Source organism: Bombus terrestris, chromosome 16 (genome assembly GCF_910591885.1).
Source record: "Bombus terrestris chromosome 16, iyBomTerr1.2, whole genome shotgun sequence".
NCBI lineage: Eukaryota > Metazoa > Arthropoda > Insecta > Hymenoptera > Apidae > Bombus > Bombus terrestris.
The window spans coordinates 6,655,312-6,678,219 of NC_063284.1; the positions used below are offsets into that span (position 1 = coordinate 6,655,312).

Consider the following 22,908-nt stretch of genomic DNA (forward strand, 5'->3'; position numbering starts at 1 on the left):
AATTTGTAAATAGTGTAAGATTATCTTCAATTTTTTAACATTATCTGAAATTATCTGTAGTCTTTTTATTTATGATGTACGTAATGTAAATTTAGTATGGTGATCGATTGCTCCTGCGCGATCGCAATTAGAAGGTATTTTAAGGTAGTTTATTAGGGTATTTTAAAGTATTTTTAAAGACTATAATATTTGGTTGTTTTTAATAGTAAATTAATTTCAAAATATATACTATTCGTTCTATAAAATTTTTTGTCGTTAAGTATTTTTTCTTAATGGAACTAGAAAACTTTAATTTTATTTTTTTTAATGAAATTGAATAACAGTTTATATTATATTTTCGGTAAAATACAGTTTATTTTGGATCATTACAAAGATATAATTTACATAAAAGGAAATATAAAATGTCATATAAAAACAAATAAAATAGAAATTGAGCAGATATCAATAATATTCCTAAATATCAATACTGAAAAGAAACATCAGGCACGCTAGAAGGAACATAAATATGATTCATGTAGGGAATCACAATGACTATATAATAGCACCTGAAATTAAATACATGTAATCCTACTTGTAATGTAAAGCAATAGTAATTAAAATTATTTTCTAATTCTTAATAAACTTAAAATATCATCTAAATCATATAATTACACATTATTAAAAAAAAATAATAAAAGTACCATACTTAACTGCTGCATAAGTATTCAAATTTCATTGCTTACTATAATAAATAACAAATTTTGATTACAATTCATACATAAATTTTAAGAGAGCAAATGTCTATAACAATAAAAATAGTATTTCAGTGATAACGTAAAATAATTGCAGTTAATAAATATTTCGATAATTATTTTAGTATAATTTTGTAAAGTATTTTATAGTATTTAATATTATATTATTTAAAATTATTGTACATTAAGATTTCTTTAAGTAATGTGAAAAGGAATATAAAAAATATTTTTTAAGAAACGTGCAGAAAGTTAAACAAAACTTCTGTGAAATATTTTACATATAGTATGTATGTAAAAACATTATATACAGACATAATTCTCTTTATTTTCAGTAGAAAATACATTTGATAATACTTTCTTATTTTTCTTACTTTTTCTCTCTACATTCCATTGTTCTTATTTGTAATCATAATGTCTGATTATTTTACAACTTATTTTAAATAAATGCTACTCAGATATAAAAATTACATTTGTAACATTTAATCATTCGCATTCATTCTTAATATCATTACAAAAATCAGAAATTTTCTTTACAATACAAAAATTTTGTTCAATTAACTCTAAAAGAAAACCATAATAAGTATATATACTGCAATACATAGATGACTTTCTTGTTTCTTAAAATTTTAACTAGTATTCAAATAAAAACTTGAACTAAAAAATTTAATGCGTATTGACGCATCACGTTTATACAAAATTGAAGAAATTAATTTTTACCAGAGAGTATGTGCACAGGAATCCAGATCATCAGTGTTTAATGATATTGTAACACATGGAAAAATCTATAACTAATATAAATAAAAACAGCTGAGTATTTGGTATAAATATACAATTAAAATTTTCTATGCACATATAATAAACAGAACCTAATAATTTTTAATCTCTCCTAGTAAAAAGATTCTCTAATAAGTCTACTAATACAATACTTTTCATGATGTAAACAATGACATAAATAATGTAACAATTTACTTATATCATTGTCTTTGTTTCTTTAATATATTTAGTACTAAAATTGGAATTAGAACTATTACAGTTTGTATTGGATTAATATTTCTTGAAAAATAAAACTTGTACAATATTTGAATTTTGAAGACCTTTATGTCTCTGTGAACTATCCAAAAATTCAGATCATCTATAAAAGATGACTTATTTATTTAAGAGACTGTTCTACTTTTAAAGATTGAAAAAATGTCAACTTTGGGATTTTTACATTTCTTACACATTTAGTGTTTTAAAAACATACTTTGGAAGTAGTGAATTTTAGCCAAATTTAAAAAATTGACAAAATTACTGTTGGATCAATATTACAAGTCTTACTTTTTACAGTTTATAGAAGTCACAAATTTTAAATAGCAAATTTCATATTACTAATTAGCACCATATTGTGTAAAAAAGTAACTATATGTGCAAGGATTAAGATAAATTTACATTTAATTATTTCTGCTGATTAATTGTAAGTTGTGCTTAATTAGTACCATCATTTTGGAAGAATTTTCAGACAAAGTGTGATGGACAATACAGCTATGATATGTAATCTCTGATTATCTATGATATTAATAGTAATGGATTATAATTTTTACTTTTAAGTAACTAAAATATCAATAACTATATATACATTTCTTCACAGGAAACTTTCAAAAATGTCCTTAGAGTAGCCTATTTAAAGTATAATATCTCCTTACAGTTAATGAAGTATATAAAAATATATTGAAACTAGTTAGAAAAATTTTAGTAATAGTAAAAGTATTGCACAATAACAATTCTACTTAACATGTATTAATGTATGATATTTCTGGAAAGACACATGTAACTCAGTAATACATTGTATATAGATTGTACTATAATATTGGACGAAATTAGTATACCAACAAGTTTAAGCACCAAGAAATCATTGAAAATTGATAGTAGTATACAAAAAAATACTTTGGTATAATTATAAATTCCTAAAAAGCTTTCTCACAAATAGTAAATTCATTTTTATTTTTTTTTTTTTATTTAACATAATATTAATCTTTTTGCCAATTTTAGCAGAAATTATTTATTATTATTATAAGCATTATTTAACTATTAGAAAATCATGATTCAATTTCATTAATGGTTGGTAAACTTGAGATGTTAAACTTTAATGATATCATAATAAAGTTACGTTTGTGCATTACTATACCGATTATATTAAAATATCCTTCTTGCTATAATCGTTTGTTTTGGAATTGTATACAGTACGATTGATATGTAATCATGACTTAAAATTTTAAATCATATAATAGATTTTATATTAATACGTAAACGTAGGGTTAATATATTCTTATTTCTACTTTTATCTTGTCCATATAATTTCATTATTAACATCAAATATGACTGCATATATGCCCATTTACAACCATAGCAGTAAAATAATTAAGTTTTTCACTATGTATCATTAATTGTTGTTATTTAATGATAATAGAATTATGCATAATAGTTTAACTATTTTATTTTCTAAATATTCTTTCCTTATTATATCTAAATAAAACTATAGTAAACTCACTGATAATTAAACTATAAGTTATTAAGTATATCAATATACACAAATAAAATTAGATCAGTATCAGTATTCGGAATGATAATAATATTAATGATGTATTACTATAGATCTGTGAATAAAAAGACTAACTTGCGACTTTAAATGATTAAAAATGAAAAATTTTCTTAAAAAAACTGTATGGTTTAAATGGCAGTTATAATGCTGTTATTAACAAATCTATAATACCTTACAATCTTTAAACTTGTGCAATATTCATTATAGAAACTAGTAATTATGAAATATTATACAACTTGTAAAGACTTTTTGTTGCTCCTCTTTATAAGAGGTACGGCTGCCCATAATGCAGTGCCAAGAATAAGTATAATACCAAATGCTAGAAATATGGGTTTATATGATCCTATTGTTTCAAATATAACGCCACATATAGGTGGACCAATTAATTGAAGAACTCCATTAACAAATAAAGATATCCCGTACGACGAGCTAAGTTTTTCTGTGCCAAGCATATCTGCTAAAATTACTGTTGTAATACCAATGTACATGCCTGAAGACAATCCAAACAATGCACAAAAGAAAGAAAGCATTGTATAACTTGTTGCCATAGGTAATAATGCCAAAGCTATTCCACTAGTACCCAGACCACCAACGAAATAATAATACTTTGGCACAAAGTCGATATCTGATAATGAAGCACCACTGATTCGTCCAACTAAATCAAGAGCAGAAACAATTGATAAAAGTAACGCTGAGGAATTCTTATCAAATCCTTGTGAAATAGCATATGAAGGCAGTAAGATCATAAAATTGGTATTGCTGATAGCTGAGGTAGAGTTTGAAATGAGAATTACTAAATAAATTGGATCTCTAAGTACACTCAAGTCAAAGAATTGTCGTTTATTTTTTACTTCAACCTTAGTCAACGATGTTCCAGATATTGATTTTTCTGCCAATTCTCCTAGTTCTCTTTTCGAACTTTCAAACAACTTCTCATCTCTGTTCTTACTTAACGATGTGTTATTCAATTCCAGTTTTTCATTTTTTAATTTATTGGAAGTTACAAGAACTTCAGAAGTATTACTTTCTCTTCGTAAAGAATCCACGTTTTGACAATTTACTGTATCTTCTTTCTCTTTGTTCAAACTAGGACCTTTTTCGGAAGTATTTTTTTTCTTTGCTTCATCGCCTTTATCCTCATTTTTATCTTTCAAACAAAAATTTACTTTAGAGTTATTCATTATACTTTTAGTTCCAGAACTTTCTTCTTTCTTTGATCTTGTATTGCTGCATGATGTTTCGTTCTCAATTGTGCTGGATGCTTTGAAAAGATCTAAAATTTAATTTAATTTTACAACTCATCTCAAAAAATTATCTTTTCAATGTCATAAAAATATTCAAATTTAAAATATTTCAAATGTGCACATTATATGTACAATATAATATATATTTTTAAATACCCATTCAGTTTTCATAGCTCTGATTCATTTAGATTATTATGTTCCTTAATAGTGTATTAATTAATCAATACTAAGTTACCTGTTGGTTTTTTTTTATGGGGGACTGGTTCATCTATGGTTAATCCTTGATTATCAATTCCTCCTTCTACTGGTACCATGATCATGTGTTGTTCAACAGGATGGTATAATAAACCACATACCAATGTATTTAATGTGAGTGCACCCATGATTAATACTGCACCTCTGAAAATGTAACACTTTTAAATTTCTGAAAATATGTATTTTAACTATTTTAACTATAGTGATATTTGATCATATTTGATTAGATTTTTTTAAGTAACATAAATTATACACATGCTATTCAATATATAAAGATACATTACCTATATCCAAAACAGTCAAGAAGATATTGTAGAAAAGGTGGTAACACGATAGTTCCAATTGCACTACCAGAGATGCACAAGCCATTTGCGAAACCTCGAAGCCTTTCAAAATATGAAGTTACAATATACACTGTTGGTGGAAACGTTAGTCCTGCACCAATTCCAACCATCAAACCATAGCTGTATTCATAAATTATAAAATTATAAAATTATTAGCTCTCTTTTTTTTTCTAGATATCTAATTTTACTATTATAATAAATTGTAGTAATAATGAACAAATTTTTGAATGATAAAGGAAACATTTTTTTGTTTAATAAATAATATGTTCGACCACCTTTATTTTTTGATAATAAAGTTCTAGAAAAGATTGTGGGCGCCTGTAAATGAGCAACCTGTCATACACGTTATTCACTTAAAAGTGTATAAGAAGTGAGTAAATTCTTTTAAAAAATTTTGATGAACAAATTGATTATTTCGTAAATTTTCTTATAAATGCTTTACAAAAATTTTTCTACTATTACACCAAAATACATGTGTAATAAGTATGTATTTGGGATGCATTCATTTAAAAAATTACATTCATGTACAGTGGGTTGCTATTCATTAGGTGTTCGTAATCTACTTTTAAAGTTCCCTTACTAGAAATTTAAGTGAGAATGAATATTTATCTATTAAACAAAAAATGTTGTTTTCATAATTTTTTTATTTTATCAAAATAAAAATGTCAAGGTTTTTAAGATGATTTTATTATACCTAACGTATAAATAGGAAACTGAATTAGCAAAGTAACTCAGCATCATCCCGCTAGCTGCAAACGCGCCGCCGATGATGGTCACTGTTTTGTAGGAGTACCTAGTTGATAAAATGCTGGATAGTGGACCTATAAGATATCATTTATTTTATCTAATCTTAATATTGTATTGAAAGAGCAAAATATGATTTTAAATAGTAAAACTATGATAAGTCATGTATATCTGAGAATTTACTTGAAAGTTTATTTTATTTACAAACATCTATAGGTTAGAAAAAAATGCAGTGACTTTCCTTCACAAATCTATAAAAATTTACGTTAAATTTCAACAAATTATTCATTGAGAGTTTTTAAAAATGTGGAAGAATGGTGTTTAACAGTAACGTAATGATCTAATTTAATTTATAACATAAACAATCGTTATATAGTTTATTAATTTTAGTAGCTATAACACTAACATGAGATGAGACATCTTATTACTTCTCACTTAATTTGCAATGAAAAAATATGTGGATATAAAAATTAGCTTACCTAAAGAGTTGTATAAAAAGTAGCATAAAGCTGGCATCCATGAGGCGGCGGTAGAGGTGGATTTGAAAACGTGAAGAAATTCGACGAAGAGGACACCAAACGATTTCACGGTACCCGGAATAAGGAAGTTCACGACAAGAGCTGAAGAAAGGACGACCCATCCCCATCCTCCATCCGGCGGGACTAATTTCGTTTTTACACTCTTCGTCGTCATGCTAGCGTGGAGAACGTGGTGAAAAGCACTCAATTAGATTGATCTGTAATTATACGAAACATGACATTAGATAGTTACAAATATAAAGTACATTAAACAATGGTCCTTGTATAAATGGTCCAGACCTGATCAATTAAGCGGGTAAAGGTAGCGCTCTCTTATTGGAGTTAAGAATAGTTGCGCGCCCTATTTTACCGACAGCGATAATTCGATATTTTTAAATTATCAACGAAAAATGTATTTCGAAAATGACGCAACTCAAGCAAGCTTCTCAAGAAAAGTGAAAAATTATTTGAAAGATTATGCAAAAAATATTTTACCCGCTTCTATTAAATGAGTCCCACAATCTTCATTATTATATTTTTATAAAAATGTTTAAAAAGTTAGGATAAGAAATATTTAAAAAAAACTATATTTAAACTTTATAGATTTCACTAGAAGAAATTCACTAAGCTTTATAATTCATTGTGAGATTTTCTCCATTCATGCCCCATTGTACGATGCGCAGGTGGAATACTTGTAGTGAACGCGAAGAAAGGTATAATCCCTTTTGTTGTCAAATTTGTAGTCAATAAAACCATGAATAAGATTTTAGAATTAATAAACTTAGCTGTTAAATAATCAATAGAATACAGAAAAATAATATAATTTTCTAGATAATAGTCAGTAAATATAGAGCTCTGCGCAATGAGAAAATTCTATTTTATAATTGGAATCCATTACTATTACAATAGTCCACGTGATTCAAATGCCTGTCAACAATAACTAGGAAGTCTTCTGGTCAAAATTGTCCATTGTTCTCAATGTTTCTTTAATATCCAGCCTAAAGGATAAAACTACAGTACTTCAATTACTATAAAACAGAATATACTGAACGCTTAAGATAGTAATTTAGTTTTTCTCCTTGTGTCGTAAAACTAATAATATGCTTAACACGTTCAATTGTCCCATACATCATACGTAACGCAAGCTGTCCGTTTTCCGCGATATTAAATAAATTTCTTGAAATAATTGGTACGAATGTAATACTTCACATAAAAAATGAGCTATATATACTAAACTAATAATATATGAATATCATAAATATAACCATATTAAAATTTCTGTCTTCATTGTATTTTTTACATCGGTTAACAAATAATTAAATAATTGATGTTTTAAATTGTGTTTCACGAAATATATACATATTCTGTCTTATGAAGACAAAAGTAGTTAATATGAAATGTACCATTTATCATAATACACCATGAAATTTCAAAATATAAGTATAAACAAAATTTCTACGTTCTGGTATGTAGGACAAGGCTGAAGTATGAAGTGAACGTGATATAGCTATGTTTCTCTAGGAAAACAAAACATATCGCGTTATTTCTTGCATTATTTATATACGTACATATATTAGTACCATACTCCCTTCCATCTTCCAAGTTAGTTTATTTGCAACAGGAATATGGTGATAGGTTCATGTAATTCTTTATAATTTTTCATGAAATTAGTCATACTAAACGGTAGCAAAAATAGTTTATACGTAATGCCATAATTACACGACACATATCCACAGACCCATATGCAATTGAATGGAATAGTCACGTGGCGACGCGCACGCATCTGCGTACGCGTCTGCACATGCGCACTAAAAAAAGAGAATGACAGATTTTACTCGAACTTTTCAAACAAATTTCGCATTGTGCAATTGCATTTGTCATACGAACGCATACTATCCCAATTACATAACTTATTTTATCTTTCGTAAGTCACGTAAGGAATATTCCGATAGATCTTTTCAGCTATTTTATTCCCATTTCGCGAAAATTTTATGAAATGAATATTTAACAATTATACTATGTGTAATTTATATAATAAATTGTTATTTGAATTTATATGAAGATAATTCAATAAACGACATTGATGTGTCTCCTGTACCAAATACAATAGCTCATAGGTATGCTGTATGTATCTATATATTAGTTAATTGGTGTGGTATTTCTAAACTAATAACCAGGTGTGCAATAAATGAGCCATTAGATTGTAAATACAGTTATTGGTTATTTTCAATTATTGCACTAATTATCCCCAATTACAGTATAGTGTACATTGTAGTTCTATGCAAACTACTATGCATCAATATTATCACACAAAGATTAATTCAATTGAAACGTTTTGCTGACTTGTCTTGTAAATAGCAGGCATACATTATTGTAAGTAGTAAGTAGTATAATTGAAGCTTTCAAAGAATTGATTAATTCGAGGAATTATCTTTGAAATTTATTATAATCTGATTAGGAAAAATATTCGTGATAAATATTGTATCTGTTGAAGGATATAATTTGTGTATTCAACGAAGAACTTGATAGAATTCTGCAAATTTTGTCAGTAACAAAAAAAGAATATTAAAAAAAGGAAGAAAACATGAGGAACTTTTGACCAGTTTCTGTAACATAATTTCACAACTAAGATTAAAAAATTCAATTTTTAAATTAGATTGATAATTTAACTTTTATACTCTCGTAGATGTAAATTTATTGTAGAACATTTGACATTCATTATATGCAGTTATACAAATTATTACACAGATAACATCGATAATTTCATAGAACACAGTTTCGAGATCATATCACTATATGATAAACGTATTACTATTAAAAATAAAGAAATCTTATGGTATTGGAAAAATGATTTAAACAAGAAATATCACGTGAGTGTATTATGTCAGGTATTTTATTTTTGTAAAGAAGATTATCAATATTGTCAAGTTTATGATATGTGCCCTATTTTTTACAGAATATTAAATATTTTCCAAATTCAATAACAATTACTTTTATCTGAGATAATGATTTTTAACGCTAACAATTAAGATGAAGTAAGATAACACCTAGATTTAGATAAGATTTATAACACCTTAGAAATTTTGATTTCTACAGTAATTGGATTCCATTAGTAAAATGGAAAGTACATCTTCTGAAGTATTGCACCCATTGTCGTGAATATACTTAATGATTACCAGTGTAACAATGCCTTTTGTAAATTTCTGAACTTTTCTGTGTATCTATTAAAATGATTATCATTCAATCGCATGTTGATGAAGAGCACAGAATATAACATTCAGAGTATTCCAGTGGATTAATATATGTATACCTCCGTTCATAAATATCAGGACATTTGCAGAAAACCAAAGTATACCTAATAAACCATTAAAAAATGATTAAACCTTGTTTGAAACGGTAAATTATAAACTAATATGTTCAACGTCTCAACAAATATCTCACTAATTACACGTATAATAAGGTTAGATGTTTTCTTTATTTTCATAGTCCTATTATTAGATATTTTATTTTTCTATTCCTATTTTGATATTCCTATCAGATACCTATTTCATTATGTTTTATACGTCGTTATTTAACTATATTCTATTAACAGTTTCAGATATCTGATTTAATCTGTGCACTGTTTAATTCCATTCAAATTCCTTCAATGAACTGTGTAGGTTCAAACATATATTCATTAATTCAATATTTTCTTTTAAAATTCTTGCAAATTGTTTTCACAAGTTTTTGTCGTGTATTTTGGATCATCATCTTATACGATCTAATTAATTTATCGATTAATCATTTGTCTAACAATCTAGAACAATTTTCGTGTTCTATATAAGTTTAGCAACTGCCCTAATATTTATGAACCGGTTAACGAAGTTTACATACTTTTTTAAATGCACATTTATAACATATTCCCCACACAATAATTAATTTAGATATTAGAGATTTTCTAACATACTATGCATAGTTTCAGAATCTAGTGTTACTTTAGATTGATCCGTTGGCGATGTCGCATACAGAATGCCTTACGCACTTGCCTGTCCGGAATAAATGCAATTTTCATTAGAACACGCGTTCAATGAAACCGTAAAGTAAACGTGCTCCGGTTACAATTGATGATTACGTGAAGTAAACAACAAAGACACGATTTCTATATTTACGTGCAACGAACGCACAACGGCCTAATAAAAATAGATGAACTTTGATGCAATCGTGACGAACACAGCACTCGAACCCGTAACAAATATAAATTTATTCTATACCGTTTCAAATAACCGTCATATCACTGCATATTTAAATTGCATTAGAACATTCAAAATGGATAAATTCAATGTAAGGAATATAGCCATTCGTGAAAATTTTCGAGTATCCTACAAAACGCCTACCTTTCTTGAAACCTTTGAAGAGAGAACTTCAGAATGTTTGAATTTTTTAAAACATGAATCCATTCTTTTCCTTTTTTCAGAGATAAAATGCTTGAGAATTTCCATCACATCCACAGCCACGTCATACATCCCTGAAGGCTCCTATACACGTTGAAACATGCTGCGATGCATGCATCGATACTTAAGATTCACGATACATGTTACAATTTACGTAATTCGGTATCGGCAAATCGGCATCAGAAACAACTTGTATCGATTATGTGAGGAATTAGAATCCCGGTTTTAGTCGGTGAACAAGACTCAATTGGAGCGCAGGATTCAACTTACAGAGGGTGGCACCGATAGCGAATATAATTTGCAGTAGATTTTCATCATTGTATTTTGTTTTTCGACCCTTAGGCGAACTTCATCCAATAGATGTTGAAAAGCAGAATCATCCGTATGCAAATAATTTTTATAACTATTCGGTTCGTTCGTTTTCAATTCTTACAATAAAACGCTAAAACGATTCAGAAAATTTATTCCCTTCGATTAACTATCTTCCTGCCCAGTTCTGTTTAACCTACAATATTTTGCTCTTTATGATCAACCTATTATCGATAATAATACCTTAGTAGGAAAATAATCAGGCATTTTGAAACACTTGTTTCAACGTTGTTATCATAGCATAAACTGAAACTGATGCAGATTTCCAGGTGTCGATGTAATACGACACGTTTCAGCGCTTATACGAGGCCTTTAAATAAACAGTAAATTAACGGCAAGTTATCGAACAAACATATTTTCGTCGAAACGTTTTAACATGTTAAATACAAGAAGTTAGTAGGGAAATTCGATGAGAATAAATTTCTGTCCAAAATCTACGCTGACGAAGATCAAATAAAATATATATTTGAATCCGTACGTGACGGCATTTAAATAATAATTGGCCACCTTTTCCGCGCGTGAGAAATAGTTTTCAGTGGCAACACGAGACTTTAATTACCACGAAGCAATTGACGCTTCGCTAAACGTACTTGAACGTGTTAAAATTGCGCGTCAATGGAGCAAGCATAGAGATGTCCTAATAAATACTTTTTCAATATTTGCGTTTTTATCCTGCTTCGCCCGTCACGCGTCATGTCATCGATTTCGTCAAAGAAAAAAAAAAAAAAAAAAAAGAAGAAGAGAGAGAAAGAAAAAAATCTCATTAATTAATACTGTAATAATGTGACATAATGTGTAGAAATTCTAGTTGGAGAAACATGGAAACGGAGTCGAAAAAGCCTTCGAATTTTTACCAAAATGAACCCGGCTGAAGACGATGGTATTTATAGATATCCGTATTGAGCAATATCAGCATAAGTACGGTATAACCTGCAGGACTTGTTTTTGCATAAAGAGCCATAAGCTGTAAGAGGTGCAAAGTCGGGATATTTAAGAAGTTCTTTACATTCTTAGAGGTCTGTTTCAGCGTCACTTAACGTCGGTCATTTTAGAATCGTCGTATTGCTCGAGGCATTGCCGCTAACTTTAACTACAGTGGTATTTCCTCCTCTAACGTTATTTGACCTTTATGAAAACGATTCAAGAACCTCGTATAATGAGACAAATAAATAAAAGCTTACGCTACTCAGACAATTTTATTGCCACCGTTTTCTCTCTCACGTTTTTCCACGAATAGTATCATTTTTACTCGGCTAATTTATCGATATTAATAGCACAACCAACAGCTAATATTTATTTATTTTATTATTATTATTACTCTTGCGTTAGGATTTCGCCCATTGCAAGCTTCGATAATAAACGGGTTACAAATATATGTAAATAAACAAGTAATAATATTACCAAAGTATATGAGTATAAGATATACTCATAAGATATACGTATAAGTAAGAAACTTACTTTGGTATAGTGATGATTTGTACTATCTCTGTGAATCTTATTCCTATTCTTATTACTAGCAATTAATAATAACACATTGCCCTAAATGAAGATATGCTATCTTAGTACTCGAGGCAAATTGCACTAATTCTCATTGCTATCTATACGAAATAGTACAGTCTTCACGGATGTTCTTCAGTGTTCGCTTTCATAATTTGCCTAGTGATTTTATTTATGTGTGTTTCTGGTCCAAATTGACTATATATTGAGCAGCCTTTAAAGTTATGTTCGATCAATTCTGACTTTTTCCTGTCACATATTTGGCATACAGCCAAATAACTTCATCTATATAATATTATGGTACTTCGTTTATTCTGCTGATATTCAATTGTTTTCTTCTTGTCGTATTAGAATCTAGGATTCTTTTGAATTATTAACAGCTAATTTATTGATATCGATGCTAGAATCAATATAAATATAATAAATTCATGTTTTTAAATTTATATTCCAAAGTACATATTCCTAGGATAAATTAATTCATTGAAAATGTATATTCTATGAATTTTGTGAATTTGCAGGAAGTTCGATCTTTCGTAGAATATTTTTGTACAATACGACCTTGGAAGGAATTATGGCACCTATTTCGTATCGTAAAGTAATTATGTAAAATCTTGACGAGGTATAACCGTTATAAGGGACCGAGACTATTTCGCTTAGAATTTACATAACGATATATTATCGTAAAACGAAATTTCAGTAATAATAATGGTACTGAGAACAACGAAAACTTGATGTTAAATTATAAATAACTTTACGATAAAAGTGGCATCGAATGTCAATTTGAATATAAACGTCAATTCCATATGCATTAATGCCAAACGTGGAACAGAAAAAAATGGCAATGAATGGTACTTACAAATGTTAATAACGAGCGAGAAAAATGTTACAACAGAAATGGCAATAATTGGTACAAAAATTGATAACAAAAAATATTGCTGTAAAGAAGTGGCAATAAATACTACAGACATTGATGGCAAATCGAAAAAGTATTACAGTAAAAAAGATGTTGCAATAACAAATTGTACTAAATAATAAAAAAATAATTTATCTTACGAGAAATGATATTAAATAATAAAAAGTGGTATGATATGATATTTATACAAATCCTTTTTTTTCAAACACAAATAAAGTATTACAGGTCGAATAAAAGAATGTTTTATATTCTGAATATAATCATGTGCATTTCACTTTTGATATTTTATATATTTCTAGCATTTATGCATCTCCTTGTATATTTTTGCACACTTATAGCCGTCGTGAATGCATAAGAATATTCCAGACTAATAATGAAAATAGCTTTGCTCACTAAAACAACCGGGGAATCATTAGTATGAATCGTTTTATAGCATCAATCAGGTAAACAGAAATAAAGAAGTACTATAGTGACTAGTTAAATTGACTTGTTATTCCTGTGATACTATAATAAATATCAAATTCATGACAGGCATTAAGAAAAAACAAAGACACAGGTAACGGGTATAAAAGCCAAAGTGACATGAAAAACGATCCCTTAATCAGTTTAAGCAATGTAGTAAAAAAAATAAAGAGGCAATCGCTTGTTTGAAAATCGCAAATCAATGAAATATTGCAATAACAAAAATGACACTAAATGGTAACAAAATTATATAAATACAGTAATAATAGATTTGATATTTTGATAATAAAAAAAAATAGTACCTAGTAAAATACTCATATTACAATCATAAGAAATGAGGCCCTAATACTCAAGAAAAGAATATGGTAATTCTGATAAATGGTATCGAGCAATTAAAAAAAATATATTACACTGATTGAGCAGAAACAATGATTTATTACCACAATAAAAATAGCAATGAATGGAAAAACAACGCCGAATAGAAGATGTAAGTACCGCAATAGCAAAGGTGATACTGAATGGCAAGAAAAAACTTGAACTGTGACAATACTTTGGCGCAATAAACAAATAATAGAAATTGATGAATTAAAAATGTGATGTTAATTGAAAATATTCTCGTGGAAATTATAGTTTCATTATTTTTATAATTGTATAATTTCTAATTCTTTTGCAAAGAAAATCAAAAAAAGGATCATAAACGGTTGAATAATGGGAAAAGGAAATAATAAATGTTTATTTTATACTTTCCAATTTCCTCGCGATAAAAGTTAATGAATAAAAAAATATGTATGTTTTAGTAGGAGAAAACCTTATAAAAACATTGTAATTTTTGTAATTGTATACTTTTTGATCCTTCTCTAACAAAAGAATGAAAAACATTCTTGCAGAGCTATCAAGGGATTCTGTATTAATGACTATGATTTGCTTCGAAAAAAGACCTTCGTAACATCATGAGCTATGCCGAAGATAGTCGTCGATTAAATTGCTTCTATAAACAGTAAAATTCGAAGATCCTCTCCCGCTAAAAATAATCTCTTCCACGAAATGATATTCTACAATGGTGGTCTTCGTTACTTGTTACAGTCGAGAATTAATGGAAATTTTCGTTATAACTAAACACGAAAATATAATAATGTTAACAATTTATGATAATAGAAATTCTGATGACGCATCTTTTCCTCGCGCGGATACGTGTCGCGTCCTACTGAAAAAAATCATTTCTGCACGAGGAAAATTTTAATGCAAATTGTTGGCTGACTTGAGTTATTGAATGATTATAATAACAAGTACTGTGTGTGACTAATAAGTTACACGTAAAATTTTCTTGTTTATTCATACCGCATAAATGTTTCGAACGAAATGAACGATATTTTCATAATACGATTAATCAAATCATCAAATTATAGAAATAACGTTGCAAAATTGTAATGCTATTGTAACATTGATATTGACTGTAGTTTAACTATATTACTTGTAATATTTTTATTTGTTAATTTCTCACTAAGAAATATTTTAAATATACGAGAATATCGTTATTTCTTCTAGAAAATGATTTAGACATCACTTTCGCGTAAAAATATCGATGCTGGCGAGAAAGCCGGCCAATCAATCATTTGCGAGAAAACAATATCGACTGCGACACAGTATCTTACCGTGAAATCTCAAATAACGTGTTCGCTTAATTACATAATTTGTTTGGTAGTTTCTTTTTTTCTTGGAAGCTAAATTACAATTCTTGCATTTTTCTTTTGTAGAAATAATTAATAGGCAAATTATCGACTTTTCACAATCTTTAGTGATTTATTAACTTTTACCGTGAGAAGACTAAAGACTGTAATTTACTATTTCAATCGTTTAAATTGAACGCTTCTTCGATTTCCATTTGCAAAAATGAAAAATTATACAATTACAAAAGTTGTAACATTTTTACGAGAATCTTCCTTTAATAAAGACATATTTTCGATTTATTAATTTTTATCATAAATAACCCGAAATTATAAAATATAATATCAAATTAAATTATTAAAGTATAAATTATTAATTATAATATAAGTATTAGAAGTATTAGTTATAGTTATAGTATAATTATTAATTATATAATAAATAAAGTATAAATTTATTATTTCATTCTTTATTTCCTCTAAACATAAATAAAAGTTGCGAAATTTTTATAATTTATAAAAGGTACGAATGTAAATTTATGGAAATAAGAGTCATAATTTGTAGTAATTCGATTCGAAATCTAAGATATGTAAAAACACTGTCATTAGTCAAAGATTTAATCAATTTAAAATAGCTTTATACACATCCAGTCGTTCTTCGAATAATTGGCGATCCCACTTTTTATACTTCAACTGTATAATTTCAAGCAATCGTAATTACATATACGCTGACAAACAGCTCGTACGAGATTTTTAACTGAGTTCTTTCGAACAAGATTAGTTTCACGTGCAGCTGTAGTAGATTGTAGAATTCACGTTACGTGCAGCCAAAGAAAAGTGAGTACTCGGGTCTCAATGACTTACGTTTCTCGCACGCTATAACCAGGACCCGGAGCGAATTTTATTGGAAATAAAACTGAAAGATAACAACTTCAACTAACGAAACATAATTCAGCCGATTTATAATTTTTCCAAAATGTAACTCTATTTCATGATATATCGAAATCAAATCAATTATTCTCTCAAACGATTTTTATTACCTTAGTTAATGAACTTTTTTAAGCAAAATAACAAATAAACGAGAAATTTTAAGTAAGAATAGAGGATAATTTCAAACAACGAATCATAATTAATGAACCAATTCGTTATTTAAAAAAGTAATTTTATTTCAGATCTAACAAATTAAAATTAATATTAAAACCGTGCAATGTATAAAGTATAGAGTTTTTAATGCTGTATTTTGCATCTATCTTAGTCATAAACAATAAAACCCAATTATTTTAGAACGTAACAGCATTTGCTCTCAGAATTGTTCTCCTTTCAATTAGTCTTGGATATTAATTGCACTAGCCTGTGTATAGGCGCGAGGAAATTTGTATTTTTAACTCTCTTGGCATAATAGAATCAGATATTGTTACTTGGAAACTTATATTCCATTTTATTCAAATAAAAACGAAATGAAGATTTATTTCGCTTTTGCTAGTGAAATAATGGAATAATTTAAATGAAGATAATTCTTCGATTCAAACAAACTAGCCTATAATTATTTCAAAGTAACTTTGTGCCAGGTAAAATGATCTTGAAATATTTAGCATATCTGTGTACGTATAACAATGGTCGTGCACCATTTTCAGTATTTTCAAAACACAACACGTAATTCAAGAAAAGCAAAAATGTCACGTATCGACATTCATCACAGAATCGTAACTTTGTCGAGCCGTTCAAAATTTTATGAGTCTAGCGAGATGATTTAAAACGTAACAATATTTACACGATCGGGAAAACGCAGCGAAACCTGAAAAGCAGGATTTTACGTATTTTTTACGTATAACATTCGTTTCACGTAAGTTTGACACGAATAATTTCAATGGCCAATCTATTTCCATTCACTTAAACAAATTAAATTCGCTTGAAGATTAAAACACGATCGAAAGTACATAATGTTATCATCATCAATATGCATGATGGTTATCGTGCCGAAATTTGTTAAATTATACAAGGTATTACATACTATAGTTATTAATCAAACTTCTCAAATAGTAACAAATATGAAATACTATATTAATGAAATTTTGGGAATTATAGAAATTATGAAATATTATCGACGAAATTTTTGAGTCGTAAAAAAAATATCAAATACTATCGCTTTTAACGAAATTCCTAAAATTGTGAAATATACTAAATACCATCCTTATCAATTATCGTTGTTACCAGTCAGTTATATAAAATATCTAAAATTTAAAAAAAAATACCAATTTCTATTATTCTGAAACTTTTTAAAATCGTACGAAAGAAATGATTAAATTAAACACATTATTTAAGTTAGATAAGAAATATCAATGACGAATGATAGACGTTTCCTACGTTAACAAACTATCCGAATCTGCCAAACGATCGAATGTCAACCGCGTGGAAAAAATCGATTGGCGATTTATCGATTTCGCGAATCGATGTCGAGATTATAGTCACATCCGAAAGATAAACGTGCACTGACCTGTAGAGGTTCCGCGACCTGTGCAAACGGTGGTCGGTCCACAACGCTCGGTGACACTAGTTTTCTTGTTTAGGCAGAGAAGGGCAGCCCGGCCGGAGGAATCTTCACGGGACGTTCACTATCATCGTGAGTCTTGAACTAGACTGTGCACAGGCACTGAAGAACTCGTTCCTTTCCCTCTTCCTTTTCTTTCAGTCCAGCTCAAGCTGGAGGCGGAGGGACACCCGAAGGTTGCCCTCGGCTTTAACCAAACCAAAATGGTTAGCATATCGTAGCATCATAAATCGAAGCGTCTTCATTCGTGCAACAGCTTTCAACCACCGAATTAATAGATCACCGTCGATGCCCACCATAAAATCTGTACATTAGCCACTGACAACCGTTTAGCAATAAAATATCTCATTTCTCTATCTCGATACAATGTTTCATATACTGTGTCTCACTAAAGCACTTCAATGCTTCTATAAACTTTTTTATCAATATATGTATATAGTATCTTGTTTCATAAAGATTTCATTGGAATTCATTTGATATTTATTACAAGCATACACTTCATAGAGATTATTTAAGTATTTGAATAATCAATTATTATATTAGTTAGAGCATCTTTAACATTAATTATATGCTTAAAACTATTTATACTCAAACGAATATTTTTCTAAATGTGTATTTGCAATAAATAGATTCTAATATTTACCTTTATACGTATTTATTTTAAGAGTGATTCCATATTTTATCAATATACAATGGTTCTCGGAAGTATTTGAACGTTATAGAAACTGTGTGTATAATATAAAACACTGAAATCTCATTAACACTGTAATGAAACATGACGATAATTATATTGGTCTTTGAAACCAATCTGAAGATAGTTACAACATAGTTACTGCAAACGTATATTTAATTCGAGACTAGTATAGATCATGATTAATAATCTTAAACATATAATACGTAAATAGTCGACTCTCGTTACAATGCTAATCGAATTTCAAAGTGTTTCATTTTTATGTAACATGCATAATATATACATAAATACTTCGTGAGCTATTGTATGTACAATCGATAGTATCGAACAAAACGAAGATCTATTGAAAACGATCGTATCTGTGACATAAAAAGAATGAGAAACTACATTATACATTATTCAAAGTGTAACACGCGAAAACAACGTTTTTACATTGATACGTACGTTTATATAATGCCTAGAGGAAAGCAGATGGTGGTGAATGGATGCACGTTTCTCTTTGCGCATGATAACGTTTTACTATTTTAGATATACTATACGGAATAATTTCTATCAAAAGTACTGAGGATTTGAATGAAATTTAGAAATAGAAAGAAAGACCTTGTATCGAATAACTGGTTTAAACACTAAATATGAACAATAACGATTTGCATTGCTTATATAAATACATACATTTGCTTATATAAATGTAGAGATTTTATATAGACGCGCGACTAGTGAAACTCGGTAAAACTCGTACATTTTCATAGGAATCGGTCGCGTTTCCATTACATCACAATTTGCTTACTGCTGCGACGTTACACACAAACATACGCGTATCGCGTGCGTATCGTAAGCGTAGGTACGGGTCCTGAAACGCGATTATCGCGAAATTCTCTCGAGGTTGCAACCACGATCTTGTTATTATCCTTATCAAAAAATATTCACCGATTACGTACGATAATTTTGATCAAATGTGTATTTCGATCATGCTGCGGTCTCGTGGCGGGAGATAGAGCAGGTTTACTTAGCGGTTTGGTGCTAGATGCACTTGATCGTATAACCAGTAAACCATGCGAAATACACGGGTAAAAGTTACATAGGGTGGGAGATTCCTCCTTCCAGACCCTGTACGCACCACCGGTTCTCACCTTTATTCGAACCAACACCGAGCCAAGCTTGACCACCATACGTTATAGCCAATATATTATTCCAGTGGGCCAAGCTAAGATATCGGGGAGATTCTTTCTTCTCTCTGCTCTCTCCCCCTACTGTACAGATGTGGTTGCTTTTGCACATCTTCTTTCTACCAACGAACGTTCTTTCAGTCCGTTTTTACTGGTCATCTCCTTCTGCTCGGTCGGTATTGCTCCTTTTTTTCCCTCTCGCGCTCCCTTCTTTACCCTCCTCCTTAATCGTTATCCTGCAGGTTGCTTATCACTTTTTATTTGAAAATGCGCGCTGCTATTTTTAACCTGGGCATTCTTCTTCCTCGCAATCTTGTTTCTTCCCAGCTCGTCTTTCTTCTTACCGAGAAGTCCCGACGCTGTTCTCTTCTCTTTGGGCAAATAAAAATGTACTGCCGAGATCCTTGTATATAAATCTTTCTTTTCATTTTATACAGTAGTTACAAAAAGTAGTTGCATATCTTTTTAAATTTATCAATTAATTAATTAGGTACAAGTGGATTACATTTTGTATTATTTAGTGGTACATTTCATGTGACAGCGAAAATTTGATGATTATGAAAATTGAATGAACATTTTGATAAGAAAATGATTCATTGGAAAATAAGGTTATTTGCTAATTTTTTTCTTTTTTCTTTTTTTGTAGCGATTGTGCTTCGTTTTATTTTTACTTCTTAATAACGATACGGTACTATAATAATTTTTACGAACCATAAAAAATGTTGTTTGACTTAAATACCGCAAATATCGTTTTTTACAAGATATTACATATAATGATTCACGAAAGTATATGAACACTTATCGTAAAAAACTTTTATATATGTATTCGTAACATGTAACTTTATATAATATTTTGGGATTTCATTAACACTGTATTGAGTTATATTGATCAAATTTGAGCCATCTTAAACAAATAATAAATCGTAAAGATGATTCCAGTGAATGTTAGAGCTTATTAATGATGATTGATTACATACATTTGTAATTTGTGCGATTTGTACAAGATATATATACTTAAACCAAACGTTTTGTAATCTTTTCAAATTTTTTCAGATGCTATCGATATAATCAAGACAGTTGAATCTCATTACAGTATTGATGAAATTTCAAAATGTTTTATAAAAAATTTCTTTAATGAGCTACTGTTTTAATCTTATCGTGTAAAACAAAATTGTTTACATAATTATTACAATAATTGCCGGGTTTTTTTCTTGTCTGTATATATTTCCCGTTGTACGCTGTCCATAGACGTACATTGACGTGTGAGAAACTTATTAGCGTCTAAACGTAAAATCTGTTTTCGCTTCAGGTGTTTTTTGTAAAATGAAAGTTGTACACGTAACGTCATTTAACGAAAGAGAATAAAAATAAATGTATTCTATATACCGCCGTTCATTCATGTGAGTGTGTAATGGGATGCGAAAAGAAATTAAAAATTCGTAATAACAGTTATATTTATTGCTGATGTTAGTGTAGCTGGAAGTAATTGAGCGGATTCAATATTAGCCTGGTCTGGTTAAGAATAGCCACGATGGGAATCCCGTTTGACCACCTTGCGTGCCAGTTGCTTACTGACTAAATTAGGGTGAATGTTCCGTTGTGTAAAACTTATCGTTATTATTTCTTTTATCAAATAACAATATTAAATTGTCCGATTTTATTGTATTGGTAATAGAGCTGTATTAATAACGTGAACGTGAAATATAACCTAATAAAGTAATAAAATTGCAATCTATAAATACATGGTACATATATGCAATTGTTTAATTTCCTTTTTCTCTATGTATCTAATTTTTCGCATATTTTCTGTATAGAAATTGTTTTTAAGGTAAAATATTCTTGCAAAATCTATTTTGTAAAAATAATAATTCGGGGAACGCTATTATTATCAGGAAAGGTTAAGGAATAAAAGTCGAGTAAAAACTCGTTCGAATGTGATCGAAGTTGATTTCAGTTGACTAATAAATAATTTATTTTTTAATTGTATTTGTATTCTTAAAAAGAAATTATTTGAATGCTAATATATTTTATATTTATTATATAATTAATTTATTATAATAATAGTAATTTATAAAATGATTAATGAAATTTATTATTTACGATATTGAACTGTAGGTATCCAACAAATCATAATTACTTAGTTTATAACGTTTTTATTAATTTTTTGTTACAATTTCGTTGTAAGAATGAATACAATTATCTATTTTCGTATTACTATTTATTAGATGTTAATGAACACATACTCAACTTATATATCAGTTACGTGTAAAAGTTTGTTACAAATACATTACAATTTACAAAAATAAATATAATTTTTGTATTTTATATTAGCCTTGGAATTTTTATATCTGTATAAAATAATTAATTTTGATATATTATTACAATATAGTGATTAATGGCATATGAATATATTTTAATCGTACATGTATTTAATGTAAAAAAATATAGATATATCGAGTACATACTTAATAATCGTAAGAGCAAACATGAAATTGTTTATAATAACTTAATTTCTATTAGTTTAAGAGTAAAAACAATTTTTTACATAACACTAGAAAAATTATGGCAAAAATAAACATAAAATATTATTGTATATAAATAAACAAGTTCGATTAATTTAACGAACTGTTTTATGAACACATCAAAATATCATAAACTTTCTTAAACTTTACATACTGCAATCATGATAGAAAAATTAAATAATAACTATAAAATAATTAAAATTGTGTTAAATCAAAGAAATTATTAAAAATTTTA

General features: G+C 28.6%; 1 protein-coding gene and 1 long non-coding RNA gene across 2 annotated transcripts; one reads left to right on the plus strand and one right to left on the minus strand.

Annotated features, from left to right (window-relative positions):
* Positions 1–1,036: 1,036 nt before the first annotated feature.
* LOC100645814 (monocarboxylate transporter 13) lies at positions 1,037–18,552 on the minus strand. The gene is made up of 6 exons (XM_048413445.1): positions 18,241–18,552; positions 6,376–6,632; positions 5,847–5,973; positions 5,093–5,272; positions 4,789–4,952; positions 1,037–4,582 (listed from the first exon to the last, which is right to left on the minus strand). The coding sequence occupies exons 2-6, from the start codon at positions 6,587–6,589 to the stop codon at positions 3,537–3,539; spliced, it is 1,731 nt and encodes a 576-aa protein (XP_048269402.1). The 5' UTR covers positions 6,590–6,632; positions 18,241–18,552; the 3' UTR covers positions 1,037–3,536.
* Positions 18,553–21,053: 2,501 nt separating this feature from the next.
* LOC125386583 lies at positions 21,054–21,892 on the plus strand. The gene is made up of 2 exons (XR_007226881.1): positions 21,054–21,551; positions 21,623–21,892. It is a non-coding gene; the product is annotated as an uncharacterized LOC125386583 (long non-coding RNA).
* The last annotated feature ends 1,016 nt before the right edge of the window (positions 21,893–22,908 follow it).

What these genes read in the sequence shown, in the direction of transcription:
- LOC100645814 (XM_048413445.1), bottom strand. Translation starts at nt 6,589, where the DNA reads ATGACGACGAAGAGTGTAAAAACGAAATTAGTCCCGCCGGATGGAGGA. An exon ending in CTTTTTATACAACTCTTTAG is followed by an intron (nt 5,974 to 6,375) that starts GTAAGCTAATTT and finishes GATATCTTATAG; the next exon opens with GTCCACTATCCAGCATTTTA. An exon ending in GTTTCCTATTTATACGTTAG is followed by an intron (nt 5,273 to 5,846) that starts GTATAATAAAAT and finishes TTATGAATACAG; the next exon opens with CTATGGTTTGATGGTTGGAA.